This window comes from Pteropus medius, unplaced genomic scaffold (assembly GCF_902729225.1).
Source record: "Pteropus medius unplaced genomic scaffold, Ma_sr-lr_union100, whole genome shotgun sequence".
Classification (NCBI taxonomy): Eukaryota; Metazoa; Chordata; class Mammalia; order Chiroptera; family Pteropodidae; genus Pteropus; species Pteropus medius.
The window spans coordinates 486,314-511,201 of NW_024354875.1; the positions used below are offsets into that span (position 1 = coordinate 486,314).

Sequence of the window (24,888 nt, forward strand, 5' to 3'; positions counted from 1 at the left end):
TGAGACCAAGAAGTTAAAAGACTGGATTGTTCCAGGCCAGGGACACCTTCCCTTAGGAGAAGAAAGGGGGTCCTATCAAGCAGATGCCCTCACCAGGGCTGACCGGGAAAATCCATACTGACTGGCTTCGAATTCCACTCCTGGGAGAGGCTGAAACTGCAGTTAGGTTAGTTATTAAATTTTGGTTTGGTGACGCAGCTCAGCAAAAGTAATTCCCTTTTGGCCTGTCGATTTATTTTTTTTCTTTTAATGCCGAATATTTTTTTCAAAACGTACCATTAATTCCTTAACAAATACTTATAGAACGCCTATCATGTGTTAATCAGGTATATTTGAAATATTTATCTATACTTTATTTTGTGAATAAAGTATGTTGCGAGCAAAATGTCACTTAAGTGAAGATTTTAGGAATAAGCCTGCTTAATAAGTACTAAATAGGGTAGAAAATAGAACATAAGGTTATATGCCTTCAGAACTCAGCGACTTTCTAAACTGATTTTATAATTAAGAAGTTATTTTTAGCTTATTTTTCAATGGGAAGGTTTGATTATGTTCACCTTAATATATGTAATTTCACTGGAATATTTTCTGATTTTAAAAAATTAATCTTTTCCCCTTGGTGCAGCAAAGTGTGAAAGTAACAGCTTCACTCAATGTTACCTTCGATTCAAGGGGTGGAGAAGCCATGCAAAGCTGCAGGTCCTAGTGATTACCCTCTTCCTTGGACCCTGGTGAAAGGCGAGGGCCCACTCTGGAGGAGCCCATGGCTCAATGTAAGGACGGTCCCATCCACAGATGGTGCTTGTCACACAGGGGAAGCATCTCCGGGGATGCCCTGTGCACCCTGGCCTGCAAGAGCGAGGACTCCCCCAGAGGAGCAGAGTCCCAGCAGAGGGAGCAGCCCTTGCAAAAACCCAGAGCCTGGAAACGTGCCTGGGGAGACAAAGCCTCAGGAGAATCACCAAGGACAGTGGCCCGAGGAAGCTGGCACAGAATGGGATGCTCGGTGAAGAGCCCAGGAGAGTACCATGAGGCTCGCCTTCACCCTCAGTTGGTGGCATTCCAGCTCGGGTGTTTAAGCAGGGGAGGGACTGAAGCAGACCCATAGTCTACAAAGGGGACAGAGAGAGGATGAACTGGGTGGGGAGAGGCCCAAATGCCAAGGAGGGGGTCACTGCTTTAAAGGACTTTGGGGGTCCAGGGGTCTCAGTGATGTGTGGGGTGACGAGAGGTACAGGCAAAGTGGGGACCAGCTCTCACCTTCTGCCTGTTCTCCTGGTTGGCCGCTGATGGCAGTGGGGAGATGTGAGTTGATAAAGACTGACTGGAACTTTAAGTATAATCAGTCAGGAGGGTCGATGGAGGGATCAGAGGAGGTGGAGATCTTAGTTTTGATTATAAGGATAATTTGTAAATGTGGGATTGTAACATGTAATGCAACCCGTTCTCTTTCCCAAATAAATCCCTTTTGGTGACGAAACACCTAGTCCATATCATTTTTCAGTAGACAGAATGCACTGGTGACGTGTTTAGGGGACACCCAGGCGCAGATGGCCAGTGAGCAGATGAAAACATAGAGCTCCAGAGAGGGCTGTCTGGAGACCTGTGGACTGAGTCAAGGCAGCGAGGGGCGTGGCTCGGAAAAGGAGAGCGGACGGTTGTCACGGGGCACTCTGAGGCCCTAAGTGCAAGAGATCAGGCCCGTCCATTTTGGCCCCTAGAGGAGAACTAGGGCTAAGTGGCAGCTGTTGGAACTGGGCTGTGGTCACCCTGAGCACCTTTCCCAGAGTCAGAACTGGGGGGAGATGCACGGGGCAGGAGGGGCCCCAGCTGCAGCCCTGGTGCCTGGGGAGGGGAGTTTTCTTCTCCCTTCCCCCAGCTGTTACCTTAGACAACCTAAGACAAGCTAAGGAACCTATTAGAGCCAACTAACTAGTAACTGAACCCCTCCCACCGGGAGTATTTGCATCCAAAAACAAGGAATTTGTTAATTTAAACGAATTCCCCGTGGGCGGGATGTGCAGTGGAGACTTTCCACTTTGCGCTCCCCTCACGCCTCCCCTTCCCCCCAGGTGTCCTCCGAAGGTACCCATCTGAACTGGCCCTGGCCCTCAGGAGCAGCCACTGTCACCAGTGCCCTTCCAGGGAAGCGGGCGGGCTGGGCTCAGAGAGGCCAGCGGGGAGTGTGCCCGCAGGCTTGATGATTTCCTCGTCGCACGGGATCACTCACACTCCACTCAACTCCAGTTCTTGCTTGCTTTTTGTATTCAGAAGCGGATTCAACTAGCTGCTAACACGAAGGTTTAGATTCCGAGTCAATGTGACCTGGCAGGAAAACCAGGCCCCATGCCCATCCCGGGCCACCAGGGCCGGCGGGTCTCCGAGGGTGGCCAGACGCGCCCGGAAGAGGCCTGGCGCTGCCCCCCTCTTCCTAGTCAGGGTCAGGAGCGGGCGTGCAGGGGCTAAGACCCCAGTCTGTCTTGGACTCCCTAGGACAGCGACACCTCCAGTGAGAACGCACTCCCCTGAGGCTGAGTCTGGGGCAGCAGAGGTGGGATCCCGGGGCTGGTTACTTCGGGGGATCGCTGAGGACGAGCGGTGTGGACAAGGCGTAGGTCCTAGGGCGCGCAGGGCACAGGGTCGCCTCGCGCGTACCTTCCAAGTTCGCCTTGCGAGCGGGTGGGGTCTAGCCAGGCAGCGAGGAGGAGGCGGGAAGCCGAGGGCGCAGCTTGCCCGCCCCCACGCATCCTTCCCACCCCCACCTCTACCCCGGCTCTACCCCCGCGGGGCGCGGCCGCGGCGGGGGAGGGAGGCGCAGCCCAGGCAGGCGGTCCCGGGCCCAGTCGGAGCCCGCAGGCCAGGGTTGCGCCTCGCCCGGGCTCCCCGGCCCCGCGTCCGCCCCGCCTCGCCCCCGCCGCGCGCGCCCCTCCCGCCTCCCGTTGCCGTGGCAACCCCGGGAGTCTCCAGGCGCGCGCGCGCGCCCGCCCGCCTGCGGGAGCGCTCGGCAGCGGCGGCGGTGGCAGCTCCGGCTCCAGCCGCGCGCGCTGCGACCCCGCTCCGGAGCCCGCTCGTTGTCCCCGGCCCGGCTCCGGGCCCCAAGCGTGGCCCCCTACCCCGCGCCAGCGCCCGCCAGGCCGCCGGCCCCCATGGAGCTGCTGGCAGCAGCTTTCAGCGCAGCTTGCGCGGTGGACCACGACAGCTCCACCTCGGAGAGCGACGCGCGCGACTCGGCTGCGGGACACCTGCCCGGCAGGTGAGGACGAGCGGCGGTCCCGACCCCCACGCGTCTCCCCCGCGAGTCTTTGGCCCCAGCTCGCATCCTCGACCAGGGACGCCGACACCCACGGCCTATGCCCCACCTCGCCACCAGCAGCCCCCGTTGTGCCGGCATCCGCCTCGGGTTGGGGGTGCGTTGGGGTTGAGGGTGCGTTGGGCCAGGACAGCCGACGCCCTCGCCCCTGCCCCGGGGCGTCTCCCAGGCGCCCTGGGTGCGCGCATCCCGCTCCGCGTCCCCTCTCTGCGTCGCAGGGCCCTGGGACGGGAGCACCGGAGCCTAAAGGGGACCGGGTGACTGCGGGCTGCACGGGGTGCGCAGCGCCGGCTGGACTCCTTGCCGCTGGACCCGTCGGGGTGTCCGGGCGGCGCCGCGGAGCGGGCAAGGCGCGCCAAGTTTCCGACGCCTGCCCTAGAGCTCCGAAAACATGAAGGTTTGGGCGGGCTGGTGTGGGAATGAATCACCCGGTCGCGCCCTGGTTCGGTGACAGAGAGGGCCTGTGGGGCCCGCCTGGCCTGGAGGGGCGGTGGCCTCTGCGGCCGCTCAGCCTGGACAGTCCCCGCGGGTCCAGCTGGCCAGGGCCCCCTGTGCGGATTCCTCTCGCCAGCCCGCCAAGATGTGTCGTCGCTTAAAAATAAGCGACCTGCCCCTGCTTCTTTCTGGCAGCGAGTCGTCCTCCACCCCGGGAAATGGGACCACGCCCGAGGAGTGCCCGGCGCTGGCCGACAGCCCCACCACGCTCACAGAGGCCCTGCAAAGGATCCACCCCATTCCCGCCGACTCCTGGAGGAACCTCATCGAACAAATAGGTGGGTGTCCCATCCGCGGGAAGTGTGGGCTGCTGCTGGACTCTGCCAGGGCCCCCCTGCTTGTGCGAAGCCCTTGCATTGCTGTGAGCAAATGTATGTGACGTGGCTAAGGAACGTTTTGACATATTTTGTTTTACATGGTTCCACATTTATAGTGCTTTATAATTGGCTTTAGCAAATGCATTTCTGTCCTGCCCCCTCCTGAGAGGTCTACCTGCCCAGCCCTGTCCTGGGAGAGGGCTCTGTGTCCCCTTTTCACTTCTGCCAGAGAGACCAGAGGTGAGGCACTGCTGTGCCACGCAGGAGTGGCGGGGAGGGCCATGAGCTACAGCCGCACAGGGGCCTGAGGAAGACTTGGACAAAGAGACTCTGCAGAGGACAGCCAGGCTGACAGATGCCATTCAGGAGGAGACAGTGTAGACTTTGCACAGGGGGAGAGGCAAAGGAGAAGGAAAGTGGGAGCCCCCTGCCCCAGGCCTCTGTGTTAGGAAGGGGAGCCCTGCTCTCCCTGCCTTTCCTGGAACACGGTGGGGAGGTGTGGGGTGCAGCCTGCGGGCGTCCAGCTTTCACACAGCTGCAGCTGACGCCCCATAAATGCAGAAAGTGGATTGAGAAGGTGTCCCAAGAATGGGAGCACTTGCATTTAAAAGTCAAAAATTGCTAATGACATAAAACTAGTTCTCATCGTTGTCACCAGAGGTGGCAGTGAATGGGTAATGTGGGTTCCGTTATTCAGAAAATGGTACTGGCTGCTTAGAAAATCATTTTGTTCTTCAGTGTCTGCAGAGCAGCAGACATTCTACTTGCCAAATCCAAATCCTAGGTTTAGAAAATTGCTTCCCTAAACATAATTATTGTCCTCTATCCCAAATGCTCAGATAGACACCAAGTGCCTCGAGTGGAAGCGGAGCGTCTGTTGCCCCAGGAGACCCTGCCTTGGGGAAACTTTGGGCGGCCCACTCTTCCCTGGCAGGGGTTTTTCCAAACTGAACCCTGAGAGGAGCTGAGCCCTTGCCAGGCTGAGGGGGTGGTACATACACTGCACGCTGTTAGGCTGCTGACTCCAGGAGCCTGTCAGGCCGGGTGGCGGTGGTGGCAGCGGCTTTCCCTTTGTTTGCGGATAGGAGAACAGACTCCTGAAAACCACTTTCTCCCACCTCCCTGCCACATTGTCCTTGGTGGTGAAGAGAGCCACCTCTGCCCTGACAAATGCTGAAGGCCTAGGCTTCCACCATCTTGAAAGGAATTCTCTTTGGCTAAGGTCAATGTCATGACTAGGGAGGAAATGGGGTGGAGGGAGCTCTGAGCCTCTTCTTTCGGGAGAGAGAGCCTCCCATCTGCATTATGGGCCTGTGGAGACATCTCTCTCGAGATGACTGGACCTGCTGGGCCAGTGCCATGAGCCCAAAGTCAGGGGCCCTGAGCTCTGGTGCCTGCCCATCCTGGCCCTCGGTTTCCTCACGTGGTAAAGTGTAGAGCAGCGGTCCCCAACCTTTTTGGCACCAGGCACCGGCGCTCCTATGAGAATCTAACACCTGAGGATCTGAGGCGGAGCTGAGGCGGTGATGCTGGCACTGGGGAGCGGCTGCAGGTACAGATGAAGCTTCGCTCGCTTGCCCAACACTCACCTCCTGCTGTGCGGCCCGGCTCCTAACAGGCCACAAACCGGTACCGGTCCCTGGCCCGAGTGTTGGGGACTCTGGTAGTAGGGACTGGCATTTGAGTCTTTTCTCCCATGGCCTCCTGCCAGTATCTGTTGGTATAATGGTGACTGTTGTTGTGGTTCCTGGGCTGGGCCCATACTAGGTGCCCAGCAGACGAAGAACAGCACAGTCGTCACTGTCTTCTTCTCACGCCCTTCATGACAGACTTGAGGCCTGTGCTAGGCAGATCCCTACACCAGCCCTGCCTGTTTTTAGTTTTGTGAATGAAGTGAAGTCTTTGCCAGGTATCAGGAGAGGATGACAGGTTCCTAAAGACACAGTGGGCCTGAGGGGGGAGAAAAGTGAACTGAATACCTGGGCCTCTTGCAGGCCACTGTGTTGGATTTTGCAGTGGCTCCCACAGAGGCCAGAACAGAATTATGCCAGGGTTATGTATGATGTGGTATACAGCCGGCATCATAGATCGTGGGCCCTGAATCCCTGTGATTGGTGGTGTGCGTGTGTGTGCGTCTTGCATGTGTGTGTGTGCGTGTGTGTGTGTGTGTGTGTGTGTGTGCGTGCACGCACGTGTGCGCATGCGTGCACGCACACTGTTACTGTTGTCTCTGACACCTACCGAATGCTTGGCACATAGAAGGTACTTGGTATAAAATAAAATAAATCCCTGCCCTTTAGAAGTTTCTATTGGAAAGATTCAAAGAAAAAACTTATTCTCTTCAGAGAATGTGATTTTGAACAACTCCAGAGGCTTTGGGAAGAGGAGCTGGGGGCTTACATTCTTGTGCAGGGCTGCACAGCCAGCCTGGAATAGATCATTTTAATTAGGGGAGATGGGAACTGAGCCTTTAATTCCGCATGGATATAATACCAGGTGCGAGATTTTAGAGGTAAGGTTAATTCCCATATAAAGTTGTGCTCGCTGAATGTGCAAGGTATAAAATAGGAAAACATGATGTAGTAACAGTACATCAAGTACAGAAATTTAATCAGATCACATATAGTTTCTCAGGTAAAGCTACTCTATTTCTCTTTTAATCTGAATTTTAAAGCTAATAAACAGGTTATGAAAAATGGTTACACGGCGTGTCTAACGCCTTGTAATCACAGTAACTTCGGGAAAATGGGTTTTTAAATTCGTATTCTAAATACTTCAGGAAGAAGAATAACGTTTGAAGAAAATTTTAGAATTGCATGTATTGGGAGTCTTTGGCTGAGACTAACAGAATATCCAGCAAAAATGACCTCAAACAATGGAAGTTTTCTATCTCCGTTAATGAGCCCAGAAGTAGGAAGTTCCAGAGTTTGTTCCTTCAGCCAAGCAATCACCCAGCTCCTTTCCCTCCGTTATGCTCAGCATTTGAGCTTTATGTCACAAGGTGGCTGCCACAGCTCCAGACATCACATCCTCAAGCAGTCATGTGCAAAAGCAAAAAAGGACAGTTTGTCTTCAAGTGTCTATTGGGGAGGGACATCTTTTTGAGAAGCCTTTCTCCAAGATGTAAGCTGTCCTCTTATTTTCTTCGGCCAGGTTGTGTCACAGGCTCATGTCTAAACCCACCACTGGCCAGTGGAAGGGAACTATCATAGCAAGTTCTAATCAGTCGACATTCATCCCCTTCCCCGAGCACAGAATGGTCAGCACCCAAAGAGAACCCCTCTCCCCTGCCAGCTGGGAAGAAGGGGTGTGAGGGGACGGAGAAAAGGCAGCCAACAGTGTCTGCCACAATGTGATCCTAGAAATGTTATTTTCAACCCAGCTGCCTACAATGTTGATATTTATGTCTCTTTTCAGCATATTAAGTTGGAGATCATTTTCATCCATGACTTGCCAACCGTTGCATACATGAGACTTATTTTCGAAACTTCGAAAAAGTTAGACACTTTTGTGAAGGTCGGAAACTGCATTTTTAAAAGGTGTTCAATTCAACAGATACTTGCTTATCTACTATGTGAGAGAGGCACTGTGCTGTGTTGAAAAGTGACCCCAAGTCAGCTGTGGAAACCTGGTTTCTTTAAACCTCCATAAATATAGGATCAGAACCACAGGAGTGTCATTGCTTCAATGTCAGCAAAATTTGTGACGTCATGCTTACGACTGAACCGGTGTATGTGGCCATGTTAAACCTCTGTCTTTATGGACCTTCAATTTGGATCGCATTTAGCTTAGACTTTGATTTTCTTTTTCATTCCTTTGTCAGATTAACTCCGTGTTGTATTCTGGTGGATTATAACATTGCAAACTTATGAGGCCTTATTTATTTCTTTTTTTAAAGTAAATGCTACAGACTCACATAAAGGCTTTGTAATTTAGTGTCATGGAGCATAGGGAGCCAACTGTTTTAATCCACAGGGCACATTTATTCCGTTCCTGTTTATGAATCTAATCTATCCAGCCGCATTCAAGATTTCAAAGTTAGTCGGTTTTTCTTCCCTTCTTTTTTCTACTGTTTAGATATATTTAACAATTAGATAAAGAAGGAATAATAGCTAACATTTGTACTGCATTACAAGAGAGAGTGCTTTTGTACAAGTGGTACATTTATCCTTACCAGAAGTTTCCTGGGAAAACCATCTTTGTTTTACAGACAGACATATCGAGGGGCCCCGACTGCCCTCCAGACCAGTGTGTCCGGCTACCCACCGGACCTCTCCACCACCCCCTCCCCCCGTTGGACCCTCCACTTGAGTTCCTCATCTCCTCGAATGGGGCCACCTGACCTTGTTGCCAAACTGGTCACCTGGATGTTATCAGTGACGCAGCAGCACCAGCCAGTCCCCAGGACCCGCCAACCACCTTGTCACTGTCCCCCGAATCAAGCATGGCTCTGTCCTTCCATCACCACTGCACTCGGGCCTCTGTCATCATTTTCAGATGGAGAAGTGTCACAGCCTCTTTCTTCCCATCCGTGGGCTTCCCCAAGTTTAGACCAGAGCTGCTTGCCGGAGGTCTCTTGGGGCCTCCCTCTTGCCCACAGGACGGACTGCCGCCTCCAGGGCACAGCAAGCAGACAAGACCCTTGGGGTCTGACCCCCTCTCCTCCCAGCCTCACTCCTGGCAGGATTCCCACTCCCCCTCCCCAACCTGCCCCTCTTCCCCTCTGCCTGGGCTGGGACCCACCTCGTCACTGAAGCTTTCTGCCTCTCTGTACAGGATGTCCGAAATGAGTTTTTCCCTATGGAGGTGCTACCTCTGGGCTGCTTCATATGTACCCCCAAATCACCTTGGAGACTTGTAATGAACTTATTTCAAGCGCAGTTGGTCAGGGAAGGAGGTCTGAAACTGCGAAAGCAAAAAAGGAATGTTTGTTTCCCTTGTGAATCCTAAAGCTGCTGAAATATTTTTTCCTTCAAAATGAGAATTGACAACTACTCCCAGTTCACAAATGAATATACTTGGGTTTTAATAAGGAAGCGTTTAAGGCTGTGGAAAGCATCCTGTTGGGATGTCCAAATGTAATTGGGACATTTCCATCCACTCTGCACACACTGGTTATTAAACATCAAGTTGTAGATCCTCGTCGTTTGCCAGGCACACATGGGGAAAGCGTGCATTTATGTGATTGGATTGTTAAATCAGTTCGGGGATCTCTTTATTCTTTGTTGAAAAAACTTGCACATGCCAATCCTTGCGGCCGTGTACTCCGTGGTAGAGCCCTTCCCGAGACAGGTGTGGGTCTGGCCGTGTGTCACAGGCAGAGCCCTTGCCCTGAGTAAGAGAGCAAAGCTTCGACTTAGAGATTCGGAAAGAGCGTCATTGGAAATTATTTACTTTTCTTCATTCCAGTTCTATCTGATTTCAGGGCTCCTGTATCAGGAATACCGAGATAAATCAACTCTCCAGGAAATTGAGACCAGGAGGCAACAGGATGCAGAGATACAAACTAATACCCCGGGCTCCCCGGCCAGCGAGGAGATGGATGGTGAGGAGGAGGAGGAGGAGGAGGAGGAGGAGGAGGAGCTGGCAAGCCCGCCGGAGAGGAAGGCTCTGCCGCAGATCTGCCTGCTCAGCAACCCCCACTCGAGGTTCAACCTCTGGCAGGATCTCCCTGAGATTCGGAGCAGCGGGGTGCTGGACATCCTCCAGCCCGAGGAGATCAAACTGCAGGAGGTAAGGGGCGCCTGGGGCAGGAGGCGGGTCACTGGCGTGGGGAGAGGCCCCGCCCCCGCGGGCTCGTGGGAAGATTGAATGACTGGCAGGGTTCTCCACCTACAACATGCAGGAGAGTTCACACTGGTGCACAAACAACACCCCATTGCCTCCTGGGATAGCCCAGTCGCATTACCGAGTCATTTCACTCGCTGTTTTCGTGATGGGGACTCTCCTGGCGCACGGGTCGCCAGCGTGATCGGTGCAAACGGACTATGAAATCGCTCCGGTCACCGGTGCTTTGCTTCTCACTCACGGTCTTACCCGCAACTTCATTCTGCAGTCGCCTGAACCTCGGAAGAGTGGAGCGGGGGCTCTGACAGAAGGCCCCAGGCATGCCCACCCCTGGGACCGGGTGCAGAGACCTGGCACTCAGGTCTCTTCCCCTCCCACATGTGGTCCAGGCAGGCTTCCCCATCCTCATGGTTTGCTGCTAGTGGGGAGAAGTAACCAACGACAAAGGAGCCGTAGCAGTAGTGAGCAGCTAAGACATCTCAGAGTTCAGTGTAGCTGAGCGAAGATTACCTGGGTGTCGAAGGCCAGTCTGGCCAAGAGAGCCGAGGCCGGCAGAGAGCAAGGACAGAGGTCGGTCGAGAGAAGCGGGGAGCACGCAAGCATGTGTGTGCTCTGAGATTTTAAAAGCGGGGATCGAGGGGAAATGAAGAGATTGGGTTTTTCCACCTTGATCCGTCCGAAGTCCGTCATCTGTCCTGTCACGGCACCCCCCCGCCGCCCCCGTCACCCTCACCCCGCAGTCCTGACACCTGATGTTCTGGTTCTGCTCCTGTGCCAGGTTCTATAGAAACATTTGCTCTTCTCGTTTATTGAAAAGGCAGATAGATGCAGACTGTGCACGGAGTGGATGACCAGGGTTGAGGTGCTTCCTGACCAGGGAGGTGTGACTCGGATGCCGGCCGTGTGGGGATGCATTTGCACCCCACAGAGGCTGATAAAACTGGTTTTCAAGGGGCCACCCACACTTCACCTGTGTCCTATTCAGTAGAACCAGGAGAAATTGGTTTAGACGTTGGCATCCCCAGGCCCACGAGCAGTGGTTTATAAGTGGCTGCCTCAGGAGTTCTAGATGGAACTTCCGGTATAAATGATGTCTTGTCATCAGTTCCTGGTGAGGAGACATCTAGAAGCCACTGACCCCACCAGAAATGACGCGCAGTCGGAGGCCAGGGGGCATCTCCACTGAGGCAGGCGGAGCTGGGCGGAGCTGGGCGGAGAAGAGCTCACCAGGCTCTGCCCCCTGAAAGCAGACATGTAGACGATGCTCCGAGATGCAAAGGAATCCCCTGCGGCTGGTCGTCCCAGGAGACACCCAGGGGCTCCGCCGGCCACAGACGGGCCACCGTCCCTAACACTGACTTTCATGTAAAAGGAATCATATGACACTTTTGCATTTGGCTACTTTCATAAAATATTACCACGATGGGGAAGGGTTTATTTTATTTGTTTGTTTGTTTGTTTTGGTCCTCAGAGCAGGGAAAAGAGATTAGTTTTGGGGGGGAATGCTTATTTTTTTTTACCTTGATAATTAGAGAAAGGAAGGTTTTAAATACTTTGGAAAGCCTAGAGATAAAAGCCTAGTAGAACTTAAAACAAGATATAAGCCTTCTATAAAAGCAAAGCTAAAAGCAGGGCCCTTGACAGTAAAATTCAGGGCAGGGGGAGATGCCACAGGGCACGGGAGTCGTTTTGTACAGCGGACGGTACCCTTTACGTTGATAAAGGTATCGCTTCATTTTTAAATGTTTTAAAATTAACCAACTCGTTCATATATTTCCTTGCTTAAAAAAATACAAGCAATGCAAATAAATGTGCGCAGGCCTGCCCTTGGCCCCTGGGGCCTAACCAGAGAACAGGCTGGATCTGCCTTGTCTCCTGGTATCGCCATAATGCAGCGTTGGATTTGGGAGTTTAGACACTTAGGAAGACTTTTACGTGAAGAATCCTTACAGATCTTTATGATGCTTTCCACTCATTTTATTCATCAGCAGTTTGATTTGGGTTTTGGTTTCTAACAACCTGCCTTTACTTTCAGCTGTTTTTGTAAAACAACTCTCTTCGTACCGAAAATTCTTTAGCTTTTATCACTAACGGACATAGTACATAGCAAGTACCAATGGCTCGAATAAGTTTAAGGACGAACGCGAGGGACTCAGGTGGATGAAGTGTGCAGGTGGCCTGCAGAGTGTCCTCCTGCCCCAGCGCTCAGCTCTGTCCCTGTGTGGCTTTGCAGGGAATGAGTGTAGTTAGTTGAACTTGGCACGTTGGCCGTGGAGCTTGCTTAGCAGAGCATCTGTGTGCGGGCACGTTTGTGCTCCTGCGGGACCATTGCTGTAGGACAGAGGCCTAAGAGTGGAATTGCTGGTCAGAGGTGAAGTGCATTTCAAGTGGTGGTTGAGCCATTCAAAAAGGCAGTACACGCCTCCCATGATCTCGGCAGTGTGAGAGCCCATTTTTACAGGCCATCCCAGCCCTGTCGGCAAACATCTAATCTGTTGGTTGGAAAATCATACCTTGTCGTGACCTGCCTGTCCTGATGACGTGGAAGTTGAGCATCTTTCCGCATGCGTGCTGGCTGTTTCTGTTTCTTTGTCTGTGAATTGCCTGTTCTGTCCTTTGCTGTTTTTTCTATTGAGCTGTTTATATATTTGTCTTCTTGATTGATAGCAGCTTTTTACACATTCCAAATGTCAAATTTTTAATATGTTTCAAATGTTTTCTTTCCCAGCACAGTATAGGGGAGGTGATGTAGCACAGGGGTTACACACACAGGCACGAGACCTCAGCTGCCTGGGTTTGAATCCTAGTTCTGCTACTTCTTAGCTGTGTGACCCTGGTCAGGTTACCTAACCTCTCTGTGCCTCCGTATCCTTACCCATGAAATGGGGATGGTCAGAGAACCCGTATCACTGAGTTGGGAGTTCACACACGTGACAAGCTGGTAACAGGCTGATTGGGCATTTAATTTGCCTTCTCACTTTGTGTTCAGGGTGTTCTTTGTCACGTAAAACTCTTTTTTCTATTATAGAAAATCTGCCAGTCTTTTTATTTATTTAAACCTATTCTTCTGGATGTTGTGTCTGGATTAGGAAGGCCGTTCCCAAGAGGTCCACTTTACAATGAAAAGATAACTGTTTTAAACTATTATGATGCAGTAGCCACCAGACAGAGCGGAGTCTGTCAGGAACATGGGCAGAAATTACCATACGGGCATGGAACGTGACAGGAATATAAGAGATCTGAAAAAAATAATGAATTTGATTTAAAATATTTTTACTGAACTTTTTCCTCCCTAAATCTGTGCTGCCCCACTGGCCACATGTGGCTACTGAACACTTAACGTGCAGGCAAGACATGGCGGGGCTTAGAGTCATCGGTTTCTTATAAAGTGAAACAGACACCCCACGGCCCAGCGGTCCAGTCCTTGGTATTTACCTGAAGCAGCATCTCAACAGCAGCACTCTTCAATGCGGGCTGGGCCATTGTTGTGGGGTTTGTCCCTTGCACTGCAAGAGGCTTCGCAGCACCCCTGGCCTCGCTCACTAGGTGCTAGTGGTACCCCTACCCCAAGCCGTGACAACCACGAACGTCTCTAGACCTAGCTGGGTGTCCTCTGGGGAGCAAAAATAGTTCCTGGGTGAGAACTCCTGCCCTGGAGAAATAAAAAGTTATGATCGCACAGAAACCTGTACGTGAACATTTATAGTCATTCTGTTCATCATTGCCCCAAACCGGAAACAACCCGGTTTGGGTTGGGCGGATAGGTAGGGTCTGGGACACCCACACATGGCTCACTGTTCAGTACTCAAAAGTTGATACGCACAACTTAGGTGACTCTCAAAGGCATCTTGCTGAGTGAGAGAAATTAGAAAGGTTACATACTACGCGATGCCATTTATGTGACAATTCAAACCAGACAAACCTATAGTGACAGAGAGCAAGCAGATCAGTAGTTGCCAGGGTGAGGGGTGGGGAAGAGTGTGACTCAAACAGGCTGGCACAGGGAGTTTTTGGAGTGATGGCTCTGTTGTGTGTCCTGGTTGTAGTGTTGGAAGATTCTACACACATGTTAAAATTCAGAGAACGGTACACCCCAAAGAAGTCAATTTTACTGTCTGTTAATTTAAAAACTAACACATTGTAAAAAAAAGTGTTGAATGTCTTCATTTTGTTTGACCCAACAAAATAAATACTCTCTTCCCCCACCAAAAAATAAAACACAGATCTGTCTCACTGTGAATTAAGACAAAAAAATTTACATAAAACATAAGAAAATCAAATCCAGAGATACAGTAAGAGAATAGCATACACTGAACACGTGTAAATTAATGCAAAGATCGTGAAATGTTTGGGACCAAAATTTATCCTATCAATAGGCAAGAGGAGAAAAATACTCTGATCTTCCAAGAGGTTGAAAGGGCTGTAGTATTTGTTCATAAGGAAGTTTATAAGGAATATTTCTGAAGTTTATAAGGAATATTTCAGGAATATTCATAAGGAATATCTCAATTTATAAGGAGTATAGTTTACAGGAAGGTCTATATTCGAAATCATACTTAATGAAGAATTATTGGTGGCAATAAAGGCAAGACAGTAATGCTTGTGGACACTGATGTCGCTGTGGAAGCTCTAGCCAGCACAGAAGACAAAGAAAGGAATAAGACGAAGCCATGAAGAAGGGAAGCCCAAACTACCCTTACCTGCCAGTGACGCTTGCCTGCTTAAACATCCTGAGGGAGTCCGAAATACAGGGCCCAATAAGGCAGTTCAGGGAGGTGTCCAATTATAAGATAAACATGCAAAAATTAGTTGGTTTTGTCTATAGCAGCAAAATCCAGGTTTCGATCCATTAGAAAGCTCCGTCAATAAGAAAACTATGAGCACCAAAAGGAAAATCAGCAAAACATTTCTCTGCAAATGGCCAGTTATTAAATGAGGGAAGGGGAAAAAAACCAAACTCACAGGTATCAGTTAAAGCCACATTGAACACAGACATTTCAAAATGGCAGAGACTTTTAAATGTAAATATATTGAAAACCCAGTGTTGGGAGATTTTTAAATGAGTATAGCAATACTTGTATCAACCCTTATAAGAATTCGTACACTGTCTAGTGTTTCTATTTTTAGAAATTTATCTTGAAAAATAATTAGAAATGTGCACTAATATTTGTTAGGATGTTCAGTCCAGCAAAAATTAGAGGAAGAATTTGGGGAAGAAACCTAAATGCCCAATGGCAGGGGACTTGTTTAGTAAGACAGTGCATAGCTACTCAAAGGACGGGTGAATATTCATGACGTATTAAGTTTTGAAAAGGCAGGATAGAACATTACATCTATGGCGGAGAGGGCAGAGAAGATATTTAATAAATTACATTTTTGTCATTTCTAATGTTTAGATAAAGATAGTTAAATAAATATGGGATGACCTAACAATAAATGCAGTCATGAGCAGTAGTAAGTAACATGGGCACACGGGCTTCCGACTTTTCATATTTATCTTAAAGAGCTTAATGTGAGTTTCTCTTTTGTTAATATCTAGCAGCGGGCGCAATACCAGGATCTTTAGATTTCGTGGTCCAAATCAGTGCCTTCCGCATCGGACCATCATTTCATTCATCAGAGCAAGTCAGGCAACTTGCCCTGCCAGCTCAATCTGTTGTTGAAACATCGTTTTCTTTAGCTACAAAAGCAACAGTTTACAGTAACAAATGATGGCCTTTTGGTAGACCTGACTCTTAATCAACCGTTGAAGAATCAGGATTCAAGAGCAAAATCATATGTTTCCTATCTTTTAAAGCAAACTTAGGTAGCTGTCGTGTAGGATTTTTGTAATTTAGTTTTTTAAACTTATTGGAGTGGTTTTTGAGTTCCTGTTTGAGAACGCAACGGTTCGAGAAAATAATTAGGCATTTTTATTTAGGCATTTTAATTTAGGCAAAGTTCCTGTTTGAGAACGCAATGGTTTGAGAAAATAAATTGCAAAGTTAGGGAGGAGGCAGAAAGGGTAGGCTGTTCCAATGGGGGTGGGCAGGGGCTTCTCCAGAAAGTGGTGGAACACAGAATTGTCCTTAAAGGAGAATAAAAAGCAAAGAGGATGGACTACAACTGGGGGGTAGGGTGGACAGTTACTGCCATCGGCAAAGCATCAGCCAGTACTTGATTCTTGCTACTCTTGACACTGGTGTCATGAGAAACACAGGAAAACCTGGAGGTGCCATCCCCTGCACAGTAAAGGAGATAGAAAGGGACAGACTGGCCATCGTCCCTAATCTTGGTGAGCTGGATGTACAGAGCTTGAAAAATGAGCAGGGATGATATTTTGAGTATCTCCAAGGAAACAGGGACACACGTACACTCATGTGGGCCGTCCTGCCCAGCTGGCATGTGTGATGGCACAGCCCCAGCGTGCCCAGACAGGACTTCCAGCTTTGTCCTCTTGGGAATGTCAAGGGTAGGGAACAGCCTTCCCAGGGGATCTAGCCAGTTGTGGTATAACTCACAGTCTGAGTCTGCTCAGCCTCTGACATCAGACCTGTATTTTTGTTGGTTTTCAACCTATTTTCACAATGTAGAACTCGAATATACTTTCCTTTTTTTTTTTTCCAAAAGAAAACTGTTTTAGAAGGAAATTACTTCACATTCGATTTGCCTCTATCAAAGAATTAAATCGTGATTGTTATTTGATTTACCAACCCTCATCACGTATTTGTCTCTTTAGGATAAAACTTAACAACTCAGCAAATTAGTCCCAAGTTAGGAGGGAACAGAGATTTTTGCCCCATAATTTAAGGTGGACAATAGCCATTACTCAAAACACCAGATGTGTCTCCTTTCTACTTGACTTAGAAAGCAAGCACCGTACACATGACTGTTTTAACAAAGTGGTAATGTTAGCATTTATCATTTTTAAAATGAATCTTTTGGATAAATAATTTATCCTCCTGATATAAAGTTCAAAGAGAGCAAATGGATTTACAGTGAAAGAATGTCTCCCCCCAACCCCTGGCCATCCGGGTGTGTGTGTGTTACAAGTGGTAAAATATTATGTACATTGTTATAAATCTTTCCATATCATCCCAGATAGAGTGACTCCTTCTTCTCTCTCTCCTTCTTTCTCTCTCTCTCTCTCTCTCTCTCAGCTTTGTGGGGATCCATTGTTTATGATGTTCCATAATTTGTTTAACGAGTCCCCCATTGATGGACATTTGCAGTTAGAAATGCTGTGAATCAAGGGTGTTCATTGCAGTATTATTTATAGCAATCAAAGACTAAGATCTATACAATGGAATACAATGGGAATGGCTAAACAGAATTTTTAAAAAAAATTTTTTTTGAGAAGATACTGCCAGATTATCTTCACACTGAGCCACAGATGAGAGTGCTGGTTTCCCATCACCAATATGGCCCATCATCCAAGATTTTATCTTGACCAGTGTGTTAGATAGTAAGTGATATTTCCTTGTGGTTTTAATTTGCATTTCTCTCACTATGAGTGAGGCTGAGCATCTTCGCAAGCATGTGTCTTAAAATTTTTGCCTATTTTAGAATGTATTGATTTTTGTAAATTATCTTATTAACCAGATCATCTTAAGAAAACGTAACAATTGGTGCTCAGACGTGCAAGAGCCTATGGAGGCTTGGGTTTGGGCTGCTGGTGGGAGAGGGGTGCGCCAGCCCCCCCATGCATGCATGCATGGCTTGCATTTAATACATGACCCCTGATCCCATAGTTGTTACCATGCGGCGGCCGAGGCCCCATGAACTCGCTCAGCCTTGGCTGTCTTTGTGTTTCCTGCGAGGACAGGGCGGGTGAGGGCATGGGCTGTGGGGTTTTACTTCATCACTTACTATTTGCGGAAGAAAGAGACACTCTAGGGGCTTCTTCTAGACTCGGAGCCTTTTTAGAGTCACTTCTATCCCCCTAATGCCTGTGTGGTATGAATTCCTGTGCTAGCCACAGAGGTGAGGAGAGCTTCGTGCCCCTATGGTCAGATGACCGGGGAAGCGAGGTCTGGCAGAGCACGGTGCGCATCCGCCCAGGGTAGCCGTGTGGGCACTCTGAGGTCCCCAGGAGAGAGTGCCTCGACCTTTGATGGCAGGGCCTGGCAGCACCTTTCCCTGGCTCCTGCTGACACCCTTCAGAGGACAGGGGCCGTGCGGTCATCCCAGCACAGACCACTCACCTGAGCAGCTGGGGCGTCCGCGGCCCCCAGGGCCTTGGGTTGTCTCTGGGGTCTGTGGGGTGCACAGAGACTGAGCATCTTGAGCACAAGGCCTTTGGCAGCCAAGGCGGCCATAACTCTTGCCAGCACGTGGCGGGCAGGGGCCAGGACTGTGGGGTCTGAACCGAGGTGTCAGTGGGTGATGGATGTCACATGGCCTCTAGGGGTGCAAGCTCCAGGAGGGACACTCCAGCCCTCAGCATTCTGTCCGGCTTTCTCTTTGTCCCCCCTCCCTCTCTCCAGGCCAAAGCAACACTGACAGCAAAATCATGTATCAGGTAGGCACCTTGACATTTAGGACTCAGGGTGACAAGTGCAGAAGAAGGATGAACGCAGAGGCTCTGGGGCTGGGGACCCCCAACCCCAGGCACCAGGGGCCCTCAGACTCTGACATGCCTCAGGATGATGTGGGCATCCTGTTAAAAGACGAGTTATTTGTAGATCTGGGGAAGGGCCCGAGAATCTGCATTTTCACAAACACCTCTGATCATAGGACCAAGCCGAGAAGTGCAGGCTTTTATTCCCACCTTTGTCTGGCCAACTCCTATTAGTTCTTTGACTCTGCTCCTTCCAGAAGCTTTCCCTGGCTGCCTGCCTCCCCCCACCGCCGGGGCGAGGCCCCCTCCTCTGCTTTCCCACGTCACCGTGAGGATCGCCCATAAGCTGTGATCAGCTGTGCCCAAGTTGCATCCTCAGCGACAGCATGTCTGTGTCCCTCTGTGTCCCTCTGTGTCCTCAGTGTTAAGCCCAGCCATTCCCTGGAGACAGCTCTTGGTACAAGTCTGTGGAGTGAGTGAGCTGGGCAGAGCTGGGCAGCGTGGACCCAGGCTCCCAGCACTGTGGTCTCCTGAGCTGGCGATCTCCAACGAGGCGGCCTCAGGTCTTATCACCTCGGGGTCCCCAGTGCCTGACAGCCCCAGCTCTTAGGAGGTGCTTATCCACATGCAGAGCATCGAGTCTCCTGTGCCTGCTGCACCAGGGGCAAGGCCTTTGAGAAAGCCATCAAGAGATGTCAGATGTCCAGACCCATGGGAGCCAGGAAGGAGGGAGGACAAACACAGCTGACCGTGTCTTTGAAACAGATGCAGACTGACACGAGGGAGCAGGGGGCTGGGGAGCCGAGCCTCTGGGTAGAAATTGAGTCGGTGGGCATTACTAACCCCCCGGCATAATCAACCGGATGCCAGGCCTGGCTCATCTGAGTGCTAGTCTAGAGGTTTTCCTTAAACAAATTTACCATTCAGCACCTACTCGAAAGCAGCATGTAAGGCTGAGAAGATGATTAAGAACATGGAAAGAGCCTGTGATCAGTGTGGGACGGAGGGGCCTTCTGCAGAAACAACAGCTGACAGACCTACAAAGAGATGGGGCCGCAGGGGTGGTCAGCATGTCGCCCCAGAAACGGTCTAAAACGGCCTTGTCCCGTTTCTAACGAGACAGTGAGTTGGTTTTGTTTCATAGATGAGGAAGGGAGCGAGGCCATGTGCAGATCAGGTAATTGGACAGTCGGCCATGTGCACTAGAGAAAGACTACACCCTGGGATAACGTTTTAACGTCACCGGGCTGAACCCCACCGCAGACCACACACCCACCCGCCGGGAGAGCCGCGGTCCCCTGGCGCCTGGGCCCGGGGTCCCCGTGATGCCAGAATGACGTAACTCCGCAGACTGTGCGTAACGCCCCCCGCTCTTCCTGTAAATGCCACCCAAAACCCCGGGCCGGGGAGACATTTCAGCCTCGCCTCGTGTCTCCTCACTCTGTCGTCTTCCCAGCTTTTTCTTTCCTCGGAAGCCAGTGCCATTAAAAACTGTTTTTATAAAGAAGCCGCTGCCGCCGTGCGGCTGCTGTGCGCGTCAGGCGGCGGGGCCCTTGCGCCGTAGTAAGCAGTTCTTGCAAAATAGCCTTTTTCTCCCCTGTGCAATTTTTTTTTTTGGAAGCATTATGTGCTGTTTTGGAGAATATTGGTGAATAGCCATCATTCTGGCCTGAGCCTCCCCAGAGACACGGGGCCCCGGCAGAGAACACCTCGTTTTTCTCGACACTGGTCCTTGGCCTCCTTCACGGCAACTTAGGATAATGTCTGACCTCGCCTGGTTCCCTGAGAGGTGAGAGTCAGTGTCAGGAGGGGCCTCCTGGGCCACCCTCCAGCCCACAGCCTGGTCGGACGGGTAGTGGGGGCGGCGTGGCCTAATGCCGGGCCCCGAGGTGCGGACAGACAGCGTTCCCGAGCTGGGCGCGAGTGCCGGGGGTGCCGTGGCCGCCACGACACAACGCTCGGACTGGATGGCCTGGCCCCAGAGGTTCGCTTCTCCCAGCGCTGGAGGCCGGAAGTCCAAGGCGCCACAGGTGGCTGTCTGGCGAGGCCACCTTCTCACCGTGTCCTCACAGGGCCTTTCCTCCATGTGGGCACCCCTCGTGCCTCTCCCGCCACCAGTCACACTGGATCAGCCCCGCCCTGTGGCCTCATTCACTTCCATTGCTCGTCAAAGGCCTCACCTCCAAATGCAGTCACATTGGAGGTGGGGGCTTCAACATGTGAACGTTGGGGGACACAGGTCGGTCCACGACAGGTGTGAAAATACAGGCTACCTAGATCTGTTCCATTCAGACGCTCGAATGGGAGCTTGGACCCGGCCCCTGGCGGCGGTCGGTCCTCAGAAGAGCCTGGGACTCTGGGTGGGGGTGGGGGGGTGAGCGGGCCACCCCAAGACCCTGGGCACAGAGGGATTACTTTTGCTTCCTGGCTATGCTATGGAAGGGGGCTGCGGGCTGGGATAACACTATGAAGATGCTCGCCAGCTGATGCTAAACCCGGCGGCTCCCCAGAGACACTGCGGTGACAGTCCCAGCTGGAGTGCCGGTGATTTCTCTGATGTGTTGTTCCCTTTCTCTGGAGGAAAATCTAAATCTCCTGAGAAAAATGTGCTCCCGCGCTTCCTGAACTTGGTGGGGAAAGCGGTGGGGAGACAGACGAGTCTCAGGCCCACAGAGGGGCGTGGCTTCGGGTCCACAGAGGGGCGTGGCTTCGGGTTCACAGAGGGGCGTGGCTTCGGGTCCACAGGCCGGCACGGGAAGCGTGTGAACACACTCAGCATTTGGAGCAGTAGTTATTACAGACTCATGAAAACAAGGCTGCCTGGTTCTGGCCCACATGGTTCTGCCCCGGTAGAGGGGATGGTCTCAAAATGTCAACAAGAGCCTGTTGTTCGCATACCCTACCCGACCCCCTCCAGTGGCCTGGGGACAGCCCCACCTCCCCGACTCTGCCTCCTCCCTGAGCCCCAGTCCCTTCTCTGCACCCCAACAATGGGCTTTCTTGTCGTAGTTTGGGACTCAAAGCCAGTGTCACCTCCTGGGACAAGCCCTCCTTGACCCCTCTAGCCAGAGCAGCAACGTGAAGCACGGTCCTGGGAGCGCAATGGCCAGAGGTCAGAGAGGTGGAGACCGACAGCGATGCTTTGACATGGGCCTGTTCCAGGCTGCGCACTTCCTGCTGGGGACTGTTCCCATTTTGCATATACAGAAACTGAGGCTTACTAGGATGAAGCCATTCTCACGACAGAGGTTTGGCTGACTCGTTGGCCACTCTGTTGTTCTGCTGCCCATGGTGGATGCCAGGCCCGTCCCAGCCCTTGCCAACTGCAAAACCACCTGGACTGGCCCCTGGGGAGAAATGGCTGGAGTGGCCTGTGATGCATAAGCACAGAGGATTTTACCCTTGGCAAAGCATCCAGGCATCAGTGGCTTAGTCGTGGCAGGGGCGGAATACAGCGGGAGGAGCAACATGATTACTGGCAGATACCAAACGGAATAGTCCATCAGGCACGAACAGTGCCCCTGGGAGACCAAGCCCTGATTCGTCAAATTCGGGCTGGTCTAACTGAGGCAGCCCTGAGGACAGGCCTCCTGTGTGAGCCCAGCCCAGGATGGGAGCCCGGATGGTGGATGGAGGGAGGGGGCTGCGGGATGGGATGCAGGTGCTGGTTTTACCAGGGAGGGACTCCCTGCAGTGGCACACTCACGCTCACACGCTCACGCTCACTCGCACTCACACACACCTCTGCTCTGTAGCGTCTCTCTCCATCTGCCCCAGTGCATCGTCCCGTCTGCCTCGTCTCCACTCCCCTGGAATGTCAGCTCTGGCGACCACAGGGAGTTGCCCGTGTTCACTGCTGAATGCCTGATGCCTAGACCAGTGCTCAGCAGACGTTTGTAGAATGAATGGGTGAATGAGTGAATGAATGAATGAAGAACGAGCAGGGCCTGGATCCCTGTCAGCTCCATGCTGCCTTGCAAAGGCTGGAATGACTGAGCGTAAACATACTACCGACAAGGAAAAGACAACCATATTGATGGGGCAAATAATTTGACATATAAAACGAAGACAAACACCCTGGAAAACTAAAATTCACAGATGACTAATTGCCTATAAACAGAGAGAGAGGGAGTGAGCGTTGTGGACGGGCTCGGCCAGTACTGGTGAGCAATGATTCAGGCCCCAGCCCTCTGCACGTCCGCGGCGGAAAGCTCCCCGCCTCTGCCCAGCTGCCCTGACCCCTTGTCCTCCGGGTGTCAGGACAAAGATGCCATCGACCCAGGGGTCTGGATGAACTGAGCCGGGATAGGTCACCATGAGGGTCCCAGGCGTCCCCACCAGGCGTCCTTCAAGGACACGTGGCTTTCTCTTCGGTGCTGCGTTTGGAGCAAGGTGTTTGCCCCTCTCTTGGTAACACTCGTCTGAATCAGTTTTGGGGTGCTTTTCTTTTTCAGTTATATTTGCCTAGAACTTATGAGCTGTAATGGCTTGACATTTTCTTAAGAAGCTTAAATTTAGCAGCAGGAAAATGACTTGATTTCAGCATTGGCAACAGAGAAGCTTCCGGGGAACTTCCTGCTCGTCACAGTCACAATCTTGCCATGCAGGGCTTGAGGGAGGGAGGTGTGTGTGTGGGGTGCACTGGGGTGACTCCGGCAGAACGAAGGGTGGGCCCTCGCTCAGCACTGGGGCACAGCTCTGCTGATGGTAAGGCCAGAGTGCTGTGCTCCCTGTGGCTTCATGTCTATAACTAAACCACGCACCCATGACATGGGGACAATCACGGAGAGGCCATGGGCTCCTTTAAGCACCTCATCTCACTGCCACTGTTTCAAACCAGACAGACATTAGGAGCCCAGGTGGTCCCTTGAGGCTGCTGGTGGCCCAGGGTCTGTAATTAGCGGCCACATCTGGAGTGGTGTGTGGGGGGACTTTCTCACTGTTACTGGGCAGGTTATGCTAATGAGCACCCCCACTCACCAATATGTCATATGTTTTAAAGTGCTTTGCCATGTTGGCTGTCCAGCTTTACACGGAAGGCACAGGGTGGCTGTCAGGCCAGCCGCCTGCCATTCGCCCCTGCTCTGCCAAGGTCTAACACGGCAGGGCGGGGTCGTGGCAGAGCCCAGGACTCAGACACCCTTGGACCCGCCAGCAGCAGGATGACGTGAGGGCATGTTGTAGCCTCCACATCCTGTTTTCTTTTGTCAAAACAGGAGCTTCTGTAGGTCCTTCCTGGGGGCCTGGTGAGGATGAAATGGGACAGAGCCTGGTGTGTTGGGGACACATGCCGCCCCCTCCTTGCTCTCCCCTTCCCCGCCTCCCTTCCTTTCCCCCATCCTGCCTAACCCCTGCGGCTCTAGCTTTCCTGACAGTGGGGGCATTGGAGTGAGACGTGGGTGGGGGCGCCCATCACTGTCCTCTGCTTGTCTATCTCTCCGTCCGTCTGTCTGTGTGCGTTTCCTGGGGCCACTGGAACAGATGACCACAAACTGGGTGGCTTAAAGCAATAAGAATTTATTCATTCTCCCACAGTGGTAGAGGCTGGACGCCTGGAGTCACGGAGTGGGCAGGCAGGGCCTCGCTCTCGCCAAGGGCTCCAAGGACTCCGTCTGCCTTTTCCAGCTTCCACGGGTGCCAGGCGTCCCTGCCATCTTGCCTCTGTCTTCGCGTGGCCTTGTCCCCTGTGTGTCTGGGTCAAGTCTCCCTCTGCCTGTTACTGAATTTAGACCCCCGATCCAGGAGGCTCTTCTCTCCTTGACACCCTGAACTACATCCACAGAGACCCTTTCTCCAAATAAGGTCACAGTCACAGGTGCCAGATGTGCACACGGTTTTTTTGGGGGGCGGGGGGCATAATGTACCCTACCACGCTGTCCCTTTGGGGCAGCCACCGTGGGACCAGAACCTGTCCGAGGCCGAGGAAGAGCTGAGGGTGACGGGGAAGGTGAGGAAGGGCCGGGTGGTCTCTGGAAAGGTCGCTGGCTTTGCCCGTGAGCGAGGGAGGCCGGGGAGCCAGGCCTGCTTCCTGCACTTCGCAGGGCAGCATTCGAGAGAACGGCTTCGATGGGCTGCGCCGTTGTCACGGGCTCCATAATCAGGCATCATCGCGATGCGGGATAAAGCCGCCTCCATTTCTTTCCAAATGAAAATTGCTTTAGCGATTACATTATAAAATCATACCATGAAAAAAATAATATATTTTCATTTTTCAATTTCCTGAGTAAAAAGAAAAGAGTAAAAGTCACCCCTAAATTCCACTCCCCGCCCACTTCCTTCCAGACATCCCTCTCGTGCCGACTGTCCCTCCTGTGGCACACCGGGAGCCACACCTGTCACCCCTAGCACCTGCCCGGGCTCCGATATGTGGCTCACCTCTGGTGTTGATGCCTCGTCCCGTATTTTGGGCCCTAGGTTGTCTTCAGTTTTCACTGTAATCA

General features: G+C 51.8%; 1 protein-coding gene across 3 annotated transcripts in view; it reads left to right on the forward strand.

Moving 5' to 3' along the window:
* NGEF (neuronal guanine nucleotide exchange factor) overlaps nt 1–24,888 on the forward strand; it is an 88,490-nt gene that overhangs the window by 51,678 nt on the left and 11,924 nt on the right. For 2 of the 3 annotated variants that reach the window (XM_039855361.1, XM_039855363.1), the window contains 2 exons: nt 3,941–4,083; nt 9,548–9,855. In XM_039855361.1, the coding sequence (XP_039711295.1) occupies nt 3,941–4,083; nt 9,548–9,855 (451 nt within the window). Of the gene's footprint in view, nt 1–3,004; nt 3,254–3,940; nt 4,084–9,547; nt 9,856–24,888 lie in introns of those variants that run through there. The other variant, XM_039855362.1, reaches the window with a different exon arrangement.